The following is a 19334-nucleotide window of genomic DNA, read 5'->3' on the forward strand; positions in this document are numbered from 1 at the left end:
TACAAAAAGCTATTCCACAACTCATCAATATTTGATGTTTTCTTGTCTGAACTCAATGATACCATTCATAATTTCTATCATCGATGATCATTCACAACAGATACAATGTACATGCTAAATTACCTATATATATCATCTAGTAAAAAAAAGTGGGTAGAGAATGGTATAATAGATATTATGAATGTAAGTATATTTATCAAGACCAAGGGAGTGATTTGGAAATCTGAATAAATGACACCTTTAACCTAGGTGATGGACCTAAAAGGAGGAAAAAAATGAAAAAGGTAACTTGAAAGTGAGGCTTCCCTGAAGCACCATCACTGAGTCACCTGCAGGGCTTGTTAAAACACAGCTTCCAAAAGCTCCAGGATTACTGATGCAGAAGCTCCCCAGGGATGCTGATATTGCCAGTCTCTAACACTCTGCGTAGCACCCCAGTGCGAATCCCCTCTGGGACCCTAGTTCGGAAAGGGATTGAAAGAAAATCCCCAGTAACTTCATCTCCTTTGCAATGAAATTCAACTAAGCCTTCTGTCAGGTGAATTTTTTAGAAGTGGCTCTACCTCTCAAAAAAATTAGGTAAGTTTTTATCATTTTGTCATTTCGGCTGTAACACAGAAGCCAACAACAACAATAAAAAGTTTTGTTTGGTTTTTATACACTAGATACTAAACACCCAGCTTTTAATTACTGGCTTTAGGAATGATCTGAGTAAGTCGTTTTATTCTATTCACAAGGGTAGATAAAATAAATAAAATAATAAAATAAAAATACCCCTTGCCCTCAAAAATCTTAAAATGTTTATAGACAATCACATAAACTAGGGAACACTGTAAGTCATTACAACACAATATCCACTTCCATGATACATTTAAGTTTTCTACAATAATCATGAGATTGACAGTGTTCATTAGCCCCTTTACACTTGTGAGAAAAGTAAGCCTCAGAAGTTCAATGATTTAGCAAGAATAATACAGCATCGAATAGGATATATGCACTGTAGATTCAAACCCAGGATTTTAAAATTCTGAGTCCATACTTACTCTTGCCACTAGAACATACTGTTTCCTAATAACAATTTTAAAATGTCTTTTGGAGAAATTATACACACTGGGAGGTCTCATAAGGGAAGGAACAGAGTCCTACAATTCTAGAATTGGAAAGGATCTGAGAAATCCCATGGTCCATAATAAACTCTTGGACTCGGGGTTAGGAAAAAAGCAATCAGGAGGCATGAATAGCTATATGCAATGCTGTCAGTACATTCCTCTTTGGCTTAGTTCCCCAGTGCATCTTGAGCTTTGAATTTAAAGCCCTCCTCATTTCCCATCATTTCCTGGGAGGGAATTGGCCAGAAAGGAAAAGGTCAGTGTCCCTAGCTGACCTCTATTTTCCCCTTCTTTTATCCCCATTCTCTTTGCTGCTGTTCCTTTCTGGTTCTGGAGTTAGTCTAGCTATCTAACATCACCACTAAGTTTTATCCTCTGGGATGCTGCTCTTCTGCTCTACCCTGTGAATAAAACCTCTTTTTTATTCTGGTTTCAATGTATTAAAACTTAAAACTCAGAAAAAATAAACCAAAATGGACTAGAAAGAGACAGACTTACATAGAAGATGCTAACTTATACTTAACCCAAGTTGAGACAGAGAGTGGGGGGCAGGAATATCCACTCCTGTTGGGTACCCTAATTCCTTCCCAGTCCATTCCCTAAAAGTCACAAGGGTCCCACTAGAAACACAGGCTAGACAAAGAGGACAAGTTGTCCAGGTGGCTATTAAGCAAATACTAAAGGATTTGCCACAGTATCATATTTCATTATTTCCTAAGTCATGAATTTCAACAAATTTTGAAGGCCAAAGAAGTGTAATTAAACTTTGATTTTTAACTCAAAGGTCCTGTCTATTCACTGAATTAGACCACAAAAATGAAACAAATACTGAAGATAAACTGAGGGCCAAGAAATATACACCATTCGCTACAAATATGTTTTCATTCCACTTCTGGCCTAAGGTGGGGAAGAAATAAAAATACCTCTCTGGAAAAAAAGCAGAAGAGGACAAAACAAAGGATGGTGGTGGTGACAGCAACACAGTGTGGTAATCAAAGAATGAAGTGATAAGAGAAAAAAATGGGAGGGGTGTGGTAATCACCCAGGAAATACAAATGCAGCCGAAGGTAAGAAGAAGGAGAAGAAGAAGAACCTTGATTATAAATGTGTGAATATGGCTAACAAGGTCTGGAGGATGTCCAGAGGCCTGGCCGCTCCACTACCATGCAGCCCTGAGAGGAATGGAGGGGAACAGGGAGAGCCCTAACTCCTCTGCCTCTCTCCTTATGCATGTCTTACCAAAGGAGCCATAAATAGTTCTTCAGGATTCCTTAGTTTCCTTGGTACTCCTCACCCCATCCCCCATCACACTGTCCTTTCAAAAGCAGGGCTCTAAATCATTTTGTTTCATGTATCTAGCCACTCAATGAGCATTATCGAACACCTACTAAGAGGGGGGGAATTGCGGCCCACACCGGCTATCCTACCTGTTTGTCCAGGGGAAGGTAGAATGGAAAGCTTTCTTTTGCTTTCAAAGCAAGCAGTACATGCTAGATTGATAGCTGCTTCTAAGATACTGTTTTGTTTAACTTTTGACAGTGTGGTCTGGTCTTAGTAATAATAGTTCTATGTGCTTTACAAAGCTGGATCTACAATAACCTTTGTTAGTAACTTTGGTTTATTTTGTGGCTTTGCTCTGCTATCTCCCAGGTGCCATCAGACGAAGTTCCAACTTTCCTCGTTCTTTAAGTTTCAACTTTCCAATTAAGGAAAATTTAATTCCTTCACTACCAAAAATAAAATAATAATAATAATAATAATTCCACAGTGACTTACAAACATGACAGACCCCAATATTCCTTGTTCCTTCTAGTCACCTACTACAGTGAGTGCCAGATTTCATGAAAGAAAATCTTTGCTTTCAAGTAAAAAACCATACTGATTAAGGATCCTCCCTTATTTTCAGTTCTAAGTTAACGATTAAATCATGATGGCTTTTAGAATTAAAAAAAGGGAACCAGGGGAGACTAGTTCTCTCTGAGCTTCTGATTCATTGAATAACCTCTGAAAAGCTTCCCACGCTAAAGTATTTGCCAAATAATTTGCATTGTCTTGTGTAATTCTTTCAGTTTACTGCAAGTTACATATTACCCCATTTTATAGATGAGAACATTCATAATCAGAAAAGATAAGGACCCCAGGATCATATAGCCAGAAGCAAGACTCACATTCAGTATGTCTCATCCAAAGTCTAGAGTCTTTAGGCCCATGAAAATACAATGTAAGAGTGTTCTGTAATTCCTGGGCCTACGCTATTCTTCTATGTGTACTGTGCCAAAGCCTTAAGCTAAGTCCTTGAACAGAGAGCAATAAAGGCTGAGAGTTTATTACCAGGAATGGAAGTGGAAATACATTTCTAAGCCCCAGAAATCAGAAAGTCACGGATTTCTCTTTCCCTTTTCCACACTTGTAGAGGCAAGATTACCAGAGCAAGAGGGCCATATAGTGGGAATACCCTGAACCAGCCATTAGTACTAATGGAGGCTGAACATTTCTTGAGTTACCAGCTGCCTTAGCCATCCTATGAGGTCAAGTCATCAATTCCAAAGACATCTCTGTTCTTGAAATCAGCACATTCTTCAGAGACTATAATACTGGGTTCAACTGTGGCATTCACACATCCTTTTCATTCAGAGTCCAGAAAATCCAGCCTATATAATATTCAATCTTGTCATTGTCATCCTTATCATGAGTGCAAAGAATAATGCTTGCCTAAGTCCAAGAAATAACTAGTGACATTGATGGTGTCTCTTATGCTTCAAATGTTATTTAAAACCATGCTGAGAGAAAATCATTATTAAAATAACCATCATCCTTTGAAGAATTTATATAATATTCCGAAGTCAGATGTCGGGCTAGAAGACTATAACCAGCATTTAGCCCTGCATCTTGACACTAAGAAAATAATCTAAATCTTCACTCCACACCTTCTGGAAAATGTTTTAATGGTATGATTTCACGTTTGTTTTATTTTCAATTCTCTAAGACTGACCTTACAAGACTACTTTAACACTGCGGTGGCTATGGATAAAGGGGCATGCATGCATGCAAAGTACCATTTCTGGATTCCTGCAGACAAAATTCCTCTACTAAACCACAGAAGAGTTTTACGCACAAAGATAAAGGAGCAAATCCTTGCACACTCTCCCACTAAGAACTCCCGATGATGATTCCAGTAGATATCTTTGAAGAAATAACACTGACTTTGCAGACTGCTAACAGTAATTTCTACCACCAATGACCAATTTGGTTCTTTATTATGTGGTCATAGAACTGAGGCCACCAAGTTGATCCAATCCCAGAGAGACCCCCTCTATGAAATCACCTCAGGCTACACGACAAATCTAACGCAGACGGCAAAGTAATGATAGGGCAACAAATGTTTGAAAGAATACTCCACTGTGACAACATGACTACTGCATATATTTAATAGTCAAGAACAAGTATTGGTTCTATATTATGGACAGGACACTCTCTTCAGAAAAACTTGTAAGAAATGGTTTTATGCAACTAAATTATTCTTCAATCTAAAATTGGCCCAGTTCATTTTAAATTCCATTTACTGTTTTTGCTAGCTCTGACCTCCCCTTACCCTATCGCTATATAAAGGACAAAGGTTTTCACACTGTAATACCCAAACTCCAGATAAGGACTAAATAATGCATATTCACTCGGGGAATCACTACTGATAATACCTAGTTACTCGCTGAGCTATGAGCTCCATCAGGAAAAACTGGCTTAGTCACTGCCTCTCTTTTATTTGCTCTGGATATGAAATGAATACCACAGTTTCCAGGATGATCGATCACTTAAAACTTTCTGCTTTTACTGTGCTCTCCTAGAATTCTACCTCAATTTTCTTTCATAAAAACTGGGAAAAAAATTGAAGGTTGTGGTATAAAATGAAAATGTAAATTAATTGATACATTACACATACTATTAAAGCAAAACTACTGGCCGTGAATCTTAGAAAAATACACTGATGATTCAATCATCTTCTAAATTATTATATCCAGAAGCCAAAGGTATGGAAGATGGGATTTCAAGTGAATGCCACCTATCAGAATAAACCATACATTTTATGCTAATTAAGACCAACTTCTTCTGTCTTCTCTATTAACATTATCCCAGCATTTATTGATATCCAAACTCATGCCATTCCTAAAGACTTTTCTCTTTAGGACACATTTCCTTCTAAACTTCTCAATTTATATCAGTCTTCAGGAAATATTAATAAAATAATTTTTGCTTATATTTTCACAGTTTTGCCATTTCATTTGATTCTCTCAAAAAGCACCATTATTATCAATATTTTCAAATTAAGGAAACTGAGTCACAATTACTATTAGTATAAGTGGAAGGACTAGAGCTGGAGTGGAGACCTCAGACTGTAAATCCTGAACTCTCTGAACTAAGACAAGTCTGTTCTTAATTGGTTATAACTAAATATAGACTAATTAATACTCTATATCCCAATTTTATATGTATATCCCAACTTTATATGTATATATATAATGCTCGAATCTACATTCATAATGTCAACATATTTTAGGAAAGATCTTCTGCCATATTTATGCCTTTACTTCGCTATCTCTTCACCAAACATCCCCTGATTACACAGCTACTCTCCCTGGCTTCTGTGATTGTCATTCTTTTTTTTTTTTTTTTTAGATTTTTTATTTATTTGACAGAGAGAGATCACAAGTAGACAGTGAGTCAGGCAGAGAGAAAGAGGGGGAAGCAGGCTCCCCGCTGAGCAGAGAGCCCGATGTGGGGCTCGATCCCAGGAATCCCAGGACCCCGGGATCATGACCTGAGCCAAAGGCAGAGGCCTTAACCCACTGAGCCACCCTGGCATCCCCTATGATTGTCATTCTTTATTGGGTCTTTGATTACCTACCTCATCTGCCAAACTCCCTTGATCGAATTTCTGGGGTTCTCCATGTATATTGGGATTTCTTCTTTGACACAGGGCTTTGCTCATTTGTTTTTTCTTCTCTGAGCTCCATTATCAAGAGAGTTATTTTTGCCTTCCCTGTAACCTCATTAATGCAGGATGGTGAGAGATAAGGAGAGAACAGACATCAACAGAGAGAAGTGGCTGACGAGTAGGGCTCTACTCCTGTTCCTCTCTTTCTCCTTCACTTCTGTCATGAAGATCTCAGCTATTTTTTAAGGAAATCCTTGGGTAGAACATTATAAATCTGAATTAATCACACCAATATCATCCTCTTTAGGTTACTGGCTATAAAGTTGGCTGTAATTCTTAACTATCCATAAACGCTTAAGTATCTTTCTGGTACCACTAATGTCAACTCAAATCTTGACTGAAAAGTCTTACAAAGCAGGATACCACCTTGCTAAGTTTTTATTTGTTCGCCCAATTTATCTTAGACCTACAAAATACATTAAAAGATATGTTCTTTGCCTCAACAAGAGTAAATGTCTCATAGCTTTATCCACTAGGCTTGCTCTCAGCATATTTGCTTAACACTGGAGTGCAGTGGATATTGAGTAAGATGAGGGAGGAATTCCGTTTTATCCCACTGCAGGTGGAGGGTAGTGGGAAATACACAAGAGGATGCTCTATATCTGATACCAACTTTCTACCTTGTCTTCCCTCCTTCTCTGCCTTTTTTTCCCTTTTAGCTCTAATGGTCTCCCCTGCTCTTAAGCTCTGTTTTTAGAACATGCCACTTCCAGAAATAGAGAAGGATGGAAGAGAGAGGAAAGGGCATGCCATGGGTATTTTCAAATAATTTAGCTCAAACTTTGTGTATGACACTGAAACTTTTGCCTCCTTTTTGGGAAGAGACACTAGGCTTGTGGTCTCAAGTGCCATCCTGATATTGGAGGAGACCACCTCCAGGGAGCCCTACTAGATTTATATCCTAAGGGTTAGGCAGCAGTTCAGAGGTGTTAAATTATTTATATCCAGTGCTCCTTATTTTGAAGGATCACGTACTCATGTATAATATCAATCAACTAACTGACCCATTACTAAAATGTGACCAGATAGTTAAGAGATTATACTCTGAAATACCACCCCCATAGTTTTTGGATACCCCCTAAAAGGTCCACTGGATTCCAAAGGGTAAAGAGTAAGTGGGGGCGGCTTACAGTGGACTGATGGGGCTGCACACTTCTGCTCTGCCAGTCCTCTGCTTTCACGGAGGCACCTGCGGTAGGCGTTTGCTGCCTTAGGTTACATCTCTCGTGTGATCTTTCAGCTGATTTTGCTAGCTAGCTAAACTGCACAAGTGAGAACATTCTATTTTCAGGTAACTATACACTGTCTTTGAATAAAAGCACAACAGTGAGCATTTCAGCCAGTGCCATTAAATGAAAAGGTTAAGAAAAACCAAAGGGAAATTTGGTGGTACTTTCCAGTCCAGTGTACACACAGAGACTAGCAGTTCTATTCCCACATCAAAGAACACAACCCATAAAATCAATTACAGAGAGATGGAATGAAAAAAACAAGAAGGATGTAATGGAGATAAATCTGATCACAGTATTATGCACAGCATTTAGATGCATTAGAGAATTTTGGTATGCTCTGACCATACTACAAGCTAATGAAATACTGAAAGAAGGTATCTCTGAAAATACCCTAATACTGAACTACTGAGAACAAGTACCCTAATAATGAGGTATAAAAGGCTAATGTCAGGTGTAGCAGAATGGTAACTCGCCAAAACTGGCAGCTTATCTGCTTGTCTGCCTAAGAAAAACAATCCATTTATTATGTTCGTCTTCTGACATCTTTCTTTGTCCATAATTCATCACACCAAATTTTTATATATTTGATCAAACTTCTTAGAAATATGCATTTTTTTAAAAGATTTTTTAATTTATTTGACAGAGAGAGATCACAAGTGGGCGGAGAGGCAGGCAGAGAGAGAGAGAGGAGGAAGCAGGCTCCCTGCAGAGCAGAGAGCCCGATGCGGGACTCGATCCCAGGACCCTGAGATCATGACTGGAGCTGAAGGCAGAGGCTTAACCACTGAGCCACCCAGGTGCCCCAGAAATATGCATTTTAATACATACCACGATACTCCTTCCCAATTCAAATGATCAGTGTCAATGCTAGGTACTCTATTTCAAATTCTTACAAATTTAGTGTCAATGTGTCTCTTAAACTTGTGTTATCTCCTGGAGAGTGCTATAGGAAAAAAATATAAATGAAAAAAGTATTTCATAGATTTTTAACTATTCTAAAAATAAGAAATTTCTATAGTCAATATCAACTGATGATTGTCCAACAAAACCAAAAAAAAGGTCAATCATGTCATATGCGATTGAGGCTTCCTGTTTTGTTTCTCCCTCTGGTAAAGATTACACCTACGCTTCAAAAATACAGGTTTCTGTTCATTCTACAATAGGGACAATATTAAAGCTCACACAATTGAAAAATGGTTCTTATGGAATTCTTGTTATGCAACTGTTATCTGTCTCAATGATTAGTGATAATAAATACTTCTTTCTGAAAATGTATTCCAAATTACTTTTAGGTCAGCAGTCACCTTCTCTCTCCATGCAGGTTTTGTTTGTTTGTTTGTTTATAGGAAGAATCACCAAGCCTATTCACAACTGGCTTTTACTGGTCCTGATGCAAAAGCTATCTTTTGATAATTTATTTATGAGCAAATGCTGCTTTCCAAGACATAGCTGCAGAATAAAATATTTAAGCACTTTCTGACAGACAGAAATTCAGTGAAGCAATATGAATTTACATTAAAAGACTAGATGCTAGTGAATAGTATCTTAATACTTTAATCAATATAAATCTAATCAATATAATCTAATCAATATAATACTTTTAATCAATATAAATCAGTTTACAAGGACTGCTAATAAACTCTGAATATGTTTTCGCTGGACATAAAAGAAATTCTAATAACTAAAAAGCTAATTTATATCACTCGTTAGTCATTCTAATTACATGGTGATGACTCTGTTATCCTGGGTAAGAAATCATTTTGCTTCTTTTCCCCTCCCCTCATCCCCATTACGGACAACACAGAACCATAATCAACTCCACTTCTGTTTCTAAAGCCCTTCTCCCACATCATTGCTTCCCCAAATGCATAAATCGGTATTTAAATACCTAACTGCTAACTTGGGGGATTCAGCCCTTCAAGGCATTTTACAACCTGCGACCTGCCCTCTTCTGTTGTGTCTGCTAGAGAATGAACTTCTCATTAATACAACCTAATATTTACAAGACAAAAATAACATCTTTAAGTTGGCATGCGGTTTTGCACTATTCTCAGGTGTGGTTAAGTACTGACATGCTAATTAGAGGTACTTAGAATCTTAGGTCAGTTTTGCAATCATTTTTTTCAGCTGCATTTTCAGGGTCTGTGAAGAACAGAGATCTGTGTTAAAGGACTTTAATTTCTACCTCTCTCTTTTTTTTTAACGAAAGGATCTAAAGAGGTGACCTACCTTTATGTGACAGACGTAAGCGGGGGTAAGTGGTATCAGCCGTGTGCCCTCCTATCCAGAGCTCCAGTAAGTAACCCCACAGGAGCCAGGTGACAAGGTTCGCAGCTGATGCCATGCTGCCGCGCTCCGTGCTCCCCGGGCTCACCGGGCGTCCCTCCGATCCTCACTTTAAGGTGGGTCTGAGTTTTACTTAGGACTCCCCTCCAGGGGCAGTGCGTGAGAGGCTTTGTCAGAAATCGAACGCGTTGTCATCAGAAAGCACAGTCCCAAAGTGCCATTTGTCAGGCTGTATTCGGAATATGTAAAACCTTTCTTCCCTGAGGACAGTTGTTTAGAAGCCGGGAGCAAGAGGACATTCCAAGGAGTGAGCCTTCAGAGCCATGTCCTGTCCAGAGCTCTCTTCAGCAACTATTCCGATAGACTCAGGAGGAAATTGTATTTCTTTTTTTTAAGTCACTTCGGCAAGCGCTTCATTCAGAAAAGGGGAAAAAAAAAACCAAAAACAATCCCAGAGCACACGCACTGCCTTCCCCGCGGAGCTCTTTTCTCTTCTGACTCTCCGGTCAGTCTTTGCACTGACTTGCCAAACAGCTAGTTTTAATTCACCTTTCACCTTGCTAATTAAAAACAAGAAGTGCCATTCCCTCCAGGAGTTGCAGGATCCACCCAGCAGGGATGCCGTTCTGTCAGCGAGCTGTGTTTACAGGGAAAGTTCAGGCAGGGTTGAGCTGTTTCTAGGAAGTGTTTCTGGTCCACGTGCCCTGCTCCCACCCGCCCTCCCAGTATTACTGGCCCCACGTCACTCAGCGGAGGAGACAAGTCCATGCTTTGATGGGGAGGGTGGATCAGGAGGGAGAATGATCTATATAATAGGCTGATTACTGAGGTTTATACAACAGAAGAGGATGGAGCCTCAGGAGGGGGCTTTTAAATGCTCACTCACCAAGATTAACCCTTGAATAAATGCAAATTCATTTTAAATAATCTATTTGCCACCATCCAGCACCCACAGTGGGTTTTTTTTGTTTGTTTGTTTCCACTGAAATTGTATTTTTTTCACATTTATGGTTTTTTTTTTTAATTGATTACATCTTAGAAATGTTATTTTCAACTCTCGGAAGGAACATATGTTTCAAGAGCCTGATTAAAAAAAAAGTCACCTGCGATTATTTCATAAATGTGTTAATACTAAAAACTTATTTTACTTAAGCAAATTCTTCAAACCAATTTAAAGCAAATCCTTCTTTTTTTTTTTTCTTAAAGCTAGTCATAAATTTCAGCCCAAGTTTAAGAATACATTTTGAAGTAGTTTTCTCCCACATAAGGTACCTATGGAAAAGTTGAGGTTCTCTCTTTGACAGATTCCAGTAAAGCAGGTATTAGAAGAGTCAGGATGTGAAATTCTCCCACTATGCACTTTCAGAGTTTATTTTCCAAGACACTATGTTTGTGTAAATAAGCTTAACACAACAGGTCAACTTTACAATCTACTTTCCATCAATCTCAAAAACTAAACCAAACACTCTGTAGCTGTTGGCATGGAAATGGGTGTCACTATTTTAAAGATACCAATAAACTTGAATAGATAGGTGATTTGATAGTCGAGAGTTAAATGGTAAACAAATGATTTCAGCTGTTAACTTTTCTTACTGTTTTTAAATGGTACTGTTAAGGGCACTTCTTGAGAATTCTATGTTTAAAATCGTATGATTCTAACAAAAAGATGGCGCAGGTTATCCTGATATTTTGCATTTTATATATAAGCAAACTCAGAGCCATGCATTATCTATCCATTTTCCTAAGCATGATACGTTCTATTACAGGCAGAGTATATTTTAGTAAAATGTAATGTCACTGGATATTATAAATAATTAGATTTCCAAGGTCTACAAAAGATAACAAACTCTAAACATTATTTAACAGTGGAGCAACATGATGTATTTAGAGACTTCTAACCTGGGGTGGTCTCTGTAGACGCTTGCATATTTTAAAAGCCAGTCTGATGAGCTACAGACCTAAAGGTTGCTCTAAGTGTGATATAATGTACCTTTGGAATCCTCTTTTGCTCTCTTCCAGAAATGAAGTAACTACCAAGTAAATAGCAGCTTTTATATGTGTTATCTAATAGGATTCCAGGAAAAGTAAACGTTGGGCATATAACTTTTATTACACATGTATGGCCTGGCTCATACAACTGAAATTCCACTTAAGATGGTGCAGTGCTTGCTCTAACTCTATTATGGACCTGAGGATTCATTAGGATTATTCATTTAGGATACAAAATCCATATTCATTAGGAAAAAAATTCAACCATTACTGTCCATGAGACAATGAATGTTACGGATGTCAATTACCTGTATACAAGCTACATACCAAGATTCATCTTCGGTATTCCGTGTCATCCTTCAAATTAGATTATAGCACTTTGAAGTACACGCCAGAATAATGAGCTTGTTGGGTTTCTCAAAATGTGTTTTGGTTTATCCTTCAGTTACCAATGCCTTTGCTTATTCCCTTTTATTCCTCCATATGTCCTTCTACCTTCCTCTCTAGTCTATAACCTAAAGATGATGTCAAAAGAAAAAAAAATTATCGAAAATACTAAAATATCCAAACTACCCAAAGCCACAGCTGCCCCCATGCGGTTTCAGCCACTATGGATGGAATGATCGATAGTCTGTGAGACCAAATCGGACATTTGCATCATAAAATAAAACAAGAAAGACCCTCAGGAGCAGGGTCACCACATAATGTATCATCTAAACAAGGTATGTTTTAAGAGTAAAAGAGTCTTCTATTAATAACCACATATAAGCCAAGAATATTATAGACAAATCAGGACATCATGACATGTTAACCTTCATGAAGAAATTTCTAGGTACCCTTGGGAAACATGGAAATAGAAAACAAACAAACAAACAAAAAAACAAACTGAGAAAAAACTGACCTGCCACCAATGTTGAAGGAATAGCTTCAGTGAACTGAAGAGTTCTGGGACTAGCAACAGTACCTACTGGTATTATTATATTTGATTTCAGAGGAGCTAGACTGCCAATCTGAACAGCATTAGACAACATGGAAAACCAGGTAAGAAGGGAAATGGCAATTTTTTTTTTTTTTTTTAGATTTCTTTATTTTAGAGAGAGAAGAGAGTGCACATGAATGGGGGGATGGGCAGAGGGAGAGAATCTTCCAGCAGACTCCCCACTGAGCTAGGAGCCCAACACAGGGCTCAGTCTCATCACCCAGGAGATCACGACCTGAGCCAATAGTCAGTCAGATGCTTAACCAACTGAGCTACCCAGGCACAAATGTCAATTCTGAAGGTATTGCTTGCCAGGTCAAATGTTGCACTCCAAAATCTTAACCATTTGTTGCTGGGTCACACCATGGTAGTGAGGGAAAAAACGGGGCTGGGGGAATGGAGTACTCATCAGGATTCCCAGGCTTCCCTATGGTGGATTCTGTCACTGGTTCTCTGCTTAATAGCAGAAGAACAACTGGCCTCTGAAATAATCCTTCCCAGTATGTGGTCCCAGACAATCTGCTGCTGAATCACACCGGGTATTTGCTAAATATGCCCCACCTGATATTCCCAGCATGCCTAAAGTTATATATACATACTAAAATCTGAGTTTTACAGTGGTTCCTTTAGGTCCGTCTTGTTAAAGCATTAGACATCCATTCGCTATTCTCACCATTTTTAATGTAATAACATAGTATGCAATTAAAATTTATATAAAATGAGGGGCGTCTGGGTGGCTCAGTGGGTTAAAGCCTCTGCTTTCGGCTTGGGTCATGATCCCAGGGTCTTGGGATCGAGCCCCGAGTCGGGCTCTCTGCTCTGCAGTGAGCCTGCTTCCTTCTCTCTCTCTCTGCCTGCCTCTCTGCCTACTTGTGATCTCGGTCTGTCAAATAAATAAATAAAACCATTAAATAAATTTATATAAAATGAAATCACTACCTCATAGGCTTGATGTGCTACTGATATTTTTCAAAGACGTGAAAACCAACAAAAATTGTAAGAGTTTACCTCTGCATGACTTAAAGTGTTCTCACTTACTATGGGACGCAGCACTTACGAATGCTCCCAAGAATATCCATCCTTTCTTTCCTTCCTACCCAGGAAGACAGGCAGGAAAGAAATATATGAGAGAGCGTATTTCTCAGCCCCTTAGCAGTCACGTGACGCCATGTGACAAATTCTGACCACCAAATAAATGTGTCATGTCTGGGCCAAGGCAGTGAAATGCTCCCACACAATTCTGTCTCAAGTTTTTTTTCTAGCAGAAAAGGAGAAGCAGCTTGCAGAAGAGGAGGAGAACTCACACTGAAATGGTGACATTGTAAGACTGAAGCATCTTAGATCACTGAATCACCACACTGGGGTCAGCTGGCCTGAAAGCTTCCCTGGACCCACAGTACATTTTACATGAACAGGAACTGCCTGATTTGTTACAACAGCATGGCATAGCCTCTCGTAACTACATGCACACACTTTACCTGGGAAACATGCTCTGGGACCAGCACAGCGCCATCAGTAAGTCACTAATATCGCAATTCCTTCCTAACTGTCACTAAGACTTACTTCAGCAGAACTTACTCGTAAGCCAGCAAGAGATGTGGAAACCGAGGGCTAAAAGATACAGAGAATCCCTACATCACTTTTAGAATAAAATGGGACATGCCCTTCATTTTCCCAACTGAATGCTGTACCCAAAAATGATGTCATAAGCAGTAAAGGGAGGTGAATAGATGGTAGTACATCTTAAGAACAATTATGATTAAAACCATTAATACATCAAAGTATTGCAACAGCAATGATGATGATCCTTTTAGGAACTGAAGATAAACTTTCTCTCCGGTGGTCCGTCGTGGCGTTTCAGGTTCACTAATCCTCCTTTGACTCTCGCTAACCCTGCTATCTGGAGCATCTCAAACGTCCCACCAATAGGACCTGCCACTGCTGCACCTGCTGCCATCATTACGACCGGGCTTTACACGCCGAGACTGCAGATGCACTTACTGGCTGCTCAGTGCAAAGGCCTTATACTATAGACGTGGTGAAAGTTCCTGAAGTCTGGACTGGCCGTTTCCCACATTCCGTGATTCACGTAGATGAGAAGACACTGACAACTAATTTCCTTTTGCGTGTTATCAAGAGTGGTCCAAAGAATGACATCCCATCAATAAGAACCATAGAGATACATTCCCATCACTTGCTGAAAGAGGTTTGCTTGACGCCATTCTTACGTCACCATTTAGAGAGCTAACAATTCAATAGAATGGTTTTTTCATTTTTTTTCTATTTTGACCAGCAATTCTTAAAAAACAAAACAAATAAAAAAAAAAGAAAAACCTCAAAATTTGAGCAAAACCTGTATTTTATAAAATTTTGAATTCTTTGTTTCTGACTTACACTAGGTTTATTCTAATTTTGTTTTAGGTCCTTGACAATGAAGAAAAGCAGGAAATGTTTTTCTTCAAGTATCAGCTTTAACTGATTTTAAGCAAAGTGTAGGGATGCTTCTCATGCCCTCTTTATGGCAAAACAAAATTATTGTGTGTTATTAATTTGAAAATAATTTGTAGGTCCTGAGAGGTTTCCCTATACTCTTCCTTATGAGTTGTAGAGAATTCCTAAAAAAGGCAGAGTTCCAATCACTTGCTATAAAAAATGTAATAGAAACTTCCATAATACATTGTAATTTATTGGTTTATGTCTGTTGGAATATATATTTGTGAGTTATTGGTGGCGTCAATGGTGAATTGTTAGTAATGTGTGACTCACGTCTGCAACATCTAGCACTGCACTTCAAACTGATTCCATTAATGGAATAAAAATACGAATATAATGTAATGTAATATAATTTAATAATAAGGTTAATTTGTTGTGTTTCATATATGCTAGGCACCTCGTAAGGCATATTCATATATAATCCAATTTAACTCAGACAATAGCCCCACGCAATAGAAACCATTTTTATTGTCTTTACATATAAGAAGAATCTGGGACACAGATGCCAAGCAGCTTGCCTGAGGTGAAACACTGGTGAGTGACAGAATTGCCATTTTAAACCCATACTCTAGGGCCTGTGCTCCAACCATTACATATGTCTTCTCGGAAAGTATTATTTAGATAAGACTGCACAGGGATCCTTCTGAACTACTATACTAACAGGAACTTACCTTTAATAAATTCTAACAGTGAGATATATATATATATATATATATATACATATATGTATATATGTATATATATATAGATAGATAGATAGATAGATAGTTTTAGAATAAAAACTCAAGGCAGTTGGTAATCCAGTTGACAACAGCCTCTGTGACTGAACCCACCAGATAAAATCCTCTGTCTGAGGTGGTGGCAGATGGCAGAACACACTCTGTTCTTCCCACTTCAGGTTAAGTGTCTACTGCACAGGTTTTAGTGATTTGTTTAGTTGACTTGATTTGGCCCTTGTAGGCTGTTAGCTTTGTCTTCTTACCTTGGTAATCCCGCACACCTTGGAGCTAAACACAGTAGGCAAAATGATTAAAAAATAAATCTGCAAAGGAATTAGGCAAATAGTTTTTCCCTAATTATCTTTATTCTATATTGATAGTTGTGTAATAAATAGGTATTTTTTAAATTGTCAGGCAACAATAGTTATTGGTGGAAATATATATACATATATGTGCATACATACACACACATACTCACTTCTAGAAACAGTTACAGGAGAAGAAAGACATTTCCAAGAAAGGATTTAAGGGTAATAAATCACTTAGGAATAGTTTCTGATGTTTATATGATTTTGTCCAAAAGAGTCCAACATTTTCAAACAACATTACCACTAATGTACCTAAACCAAAGACAACACTTTATACTCAGTCCACTTAAGAAATGAACTCAGGACAAGACCAATAGTAAGTGCCACAAACTACAGTAAAGAAGTTATCCCTCCAACTGGCATCTTTAATCTCATTCTAGAATTTAAGACCACTTATGTTTGTTGTCTTCCAGGCACGAAGTGCTCTTATTTTTTTGAGGTCAGTTTCTGGATTATTTACTTAAAAAAAAAAAAAAACCACAAATGGAGGGAAGGGAAAAGAAGGAGGGAGGTAAGTGACAGGAATAATAATTCAATGTAATTGAATTGATAATTCAAATATAATTTTTAAAAATATTTTCTTTATTCAAGTCTTGAGTCCTCTTTCATTTTCTCTGCAAGCTGCACACACTGTTTTTCAACTACCACTGCTAAGGCCAGAACCAAACCAGTTGACATGGAGTAATTTATTCAGTAAATACTTAAATGTGTGGAAAAAAAGAGGTAAAATACACTCTGTATGGCTTAAAAAATTTAGAGACCAAATAATTTCTGTTAATTATTTGAATAATTTCTTTCATTGTTCACTTTGTCTTGAAAGGCCAATGTGTAAGCCTAGAGTGAAGAAAAACAGTTGTGTCCCATTATGAAAGAAGAAAAGGAAGGAATTAGATAAGGCCAGTGCAATTATCCATTAGTCAGCTGGCAAGAAACTGAGCAAGAAGGCCAAATATTTTATAATATTTTATAGTATCTTCAATTGTCATACAGTTGGCAAATGGATATAAAATTTTACATATCACATAAAGCTGCCATCAACTCAATGAATATACCTGTTTCACATTAAAATAAATGGAAACAAAACACTAAAGTTGTGAAGAATCTGACAGAAAATCAAAATATTAAAAATAAATCAGATTTTGGTTATGAAAGTGAATTTTAGAGTTCAAAGGAATCGTAATGACAAAAGAAAAAAACCTGGCAGAAATCCTATGAAGTCTCTTTTCTAAGGATTTCTTTTCCTCAACACCATTCCAAATAACCATCTACAGAAGAGAGAAAATAATACATAGATAAAAACAAAAAGTGATATTGAACCCATTGGTGAGATCCCCAAGATGAAACAAGAATCTCTAAACTCATTATTTCCTGTCATCTTTTATTTAGCTTCACTATAATTTCTACAAATGACTTGGCAAAATTATTATTGTGCACAAGCCAAATTTTGCATAAGGCAAAATTTCAGGTATGGTGCCTTTTTATTTGAATCAGTTGTTTCACTACTGTGATTATTTTTGATGGGTAGTCTGAGTGGTTATTTTGCATTACTGGGTAGTTTGGGCCCAGTACATAACACTAGCACCACATGGAGGCCGAGACTGGGACTACAGGTTTTCATACATGAACGAAACCACAAACCTGCTCCTGCTCACAACTGGTTTCCTATTACAAAATAAAGAATGTGCTTGATCAGGTGATGTCACACTTCATATTCCGAGCATGGCCACCATGCATGACCTATAAAATGGGTCTTGCCAGTTAAGGGAAAATAATTTAAATGTTCTTGGAGAACATTTAAGAACATTAAGATTTCTGTTTAGAAAACATTTCTTATGAAAAGGCTTTTGCATTTTGAAGGGATGACCATATATGTTGTCAGAAACAAAGGGAATAAATAGGAAAATATGTCTTGTGAAAACATGTTGACTGAACTTTAGCAACTTCAGTTGAAAATGTGATAGTTTTTAGAACTAAATTTAATCATCCCTGATGTTATGATTATTGTATCTCATACCTAAAACACCTCTAATATTACAATAACTCTGGGATAATAATATAATTGCATATAACTTCATTTTCTTTTTATAATCCTATGTGTATAATACATCATAAATTATGCAAAAATAATAACAGAAAATATCTACTGTTCTGAACTCCAACCCCACTATACTTGCTGACCAAAACAAACAAAAAACAAAACTGTCCTTCCCAGAAAGAATATTTTTAACTATATTAGATATGACTAAGAAATTAGAATGTTTCCAAGGATAAATTAGTGTATGTGCAATAGCGATGCCTAAAATTAACTATGCCTAAAGTTAATTGCAGGAGAATTTTAATAAACTGCTTAATGATCTGAAGATGGACCACTTACCATTGTAAGGAAAGGTATAAAAGTGGAATGTTAATAAAATCGTACACTTTGAATGAAATTTTCATAGCTAAGCATGAAAAGCTAATTGGTGCATCATATTGCTACTATAAATCTGGTGCATGATATTCCTACAATAAATCTGATAAACTTTATCCAGGACTAAAATACAAGAAGTGACAATGTGTGTTACGAATAAAGGTGAAAAGTGAATTAGGATTCCCTGAGTAATGTAAGTTTTAAAACAAAAAGTCTGCTTTAACAATTATTTTCAATGAAGTAATTTTTATGGCATTAAGAACAGGACATATCGGGGCGCCTGGGTGGCTCAGTGGATTAAGCCTCTGCCTTCGGCTCAGGTCATGATCCCAGGGTCCTGGGATCGAGCCCCGCGTCGGGCTCTCTGCTCAGTGGGGAGCCTGCTTCCTCCTCTCTCTCTCTGCCTGCTTCTCTGCCTGCTTGTGATCTCTGTCAAATAAATAAATAAAATCTTTAAAAAAAAAAAAAAAAAGAACAGGACACATCTGGGCCGCCCGGGTGGCTCAGCTGGTTAAGTGTCTGACTTGGTTGCAGCTTACGTCAAGAGATCAAGCCCTGTGTTGGGCTCCACACTTGGAACGGAGTCTGCCTGGGATTCTTTCTCCTTCCCTTTCCTCCCCTCTGCCTCTCCTCCTTCCTGAGTGTGCATGCTCTCTCTCTCTCAAATAAATAAATAAAATCTTTTTAAAAAATGATATATCATCTCTTTCTGATTACCTGATTAAAAATTATGCTACTTTGCTTAAATTCCCAGAATGC

General features: G+C 37.7%; 1 protein-coding gene across 1 annotated transcript in view; it reads right to left on the reverse strand.

Annotated features, from left to right (window-relative positions):
- Positions 1-10010, reverse strand: part of LOC111155296 (semaphorin 3E) — a 249544-nt gene extending 239534 nt beyond the window's left edge. Inside the window, exon 1 of the mRNA XM_022515436.1 lies at positions 9561-10010. Within this exon, the coding sequence (XP_022371144.1) occupies positions 9561-9675 (115 nt within the window). The 5' untranslated portion in view covers positions 9676-10010. The remainder of the gene's footprint in view (positions 1-9560) is intronic.
- Positions 10011-19334: the final 9324 nt, after the last annotated feature.

The sequence above is a fragment of the Enhydra lutris genome, unplaced genomic scaffold, assembly GCF_002288905.1.
Source record: "Enhydra lutris kenyoni isolate GAN:26980312 unplaced genomic scaffold, ASM228890v2 scaffoldscaffold40, whole genome shotgun sequence".
Taxonomy (NCBI): domain Eukaryota; kingdom Metazoa; phylum Chordata; class Mammalia; order Carnivora; family Mustelidae; genus Enhydra; species Enhydra lutris.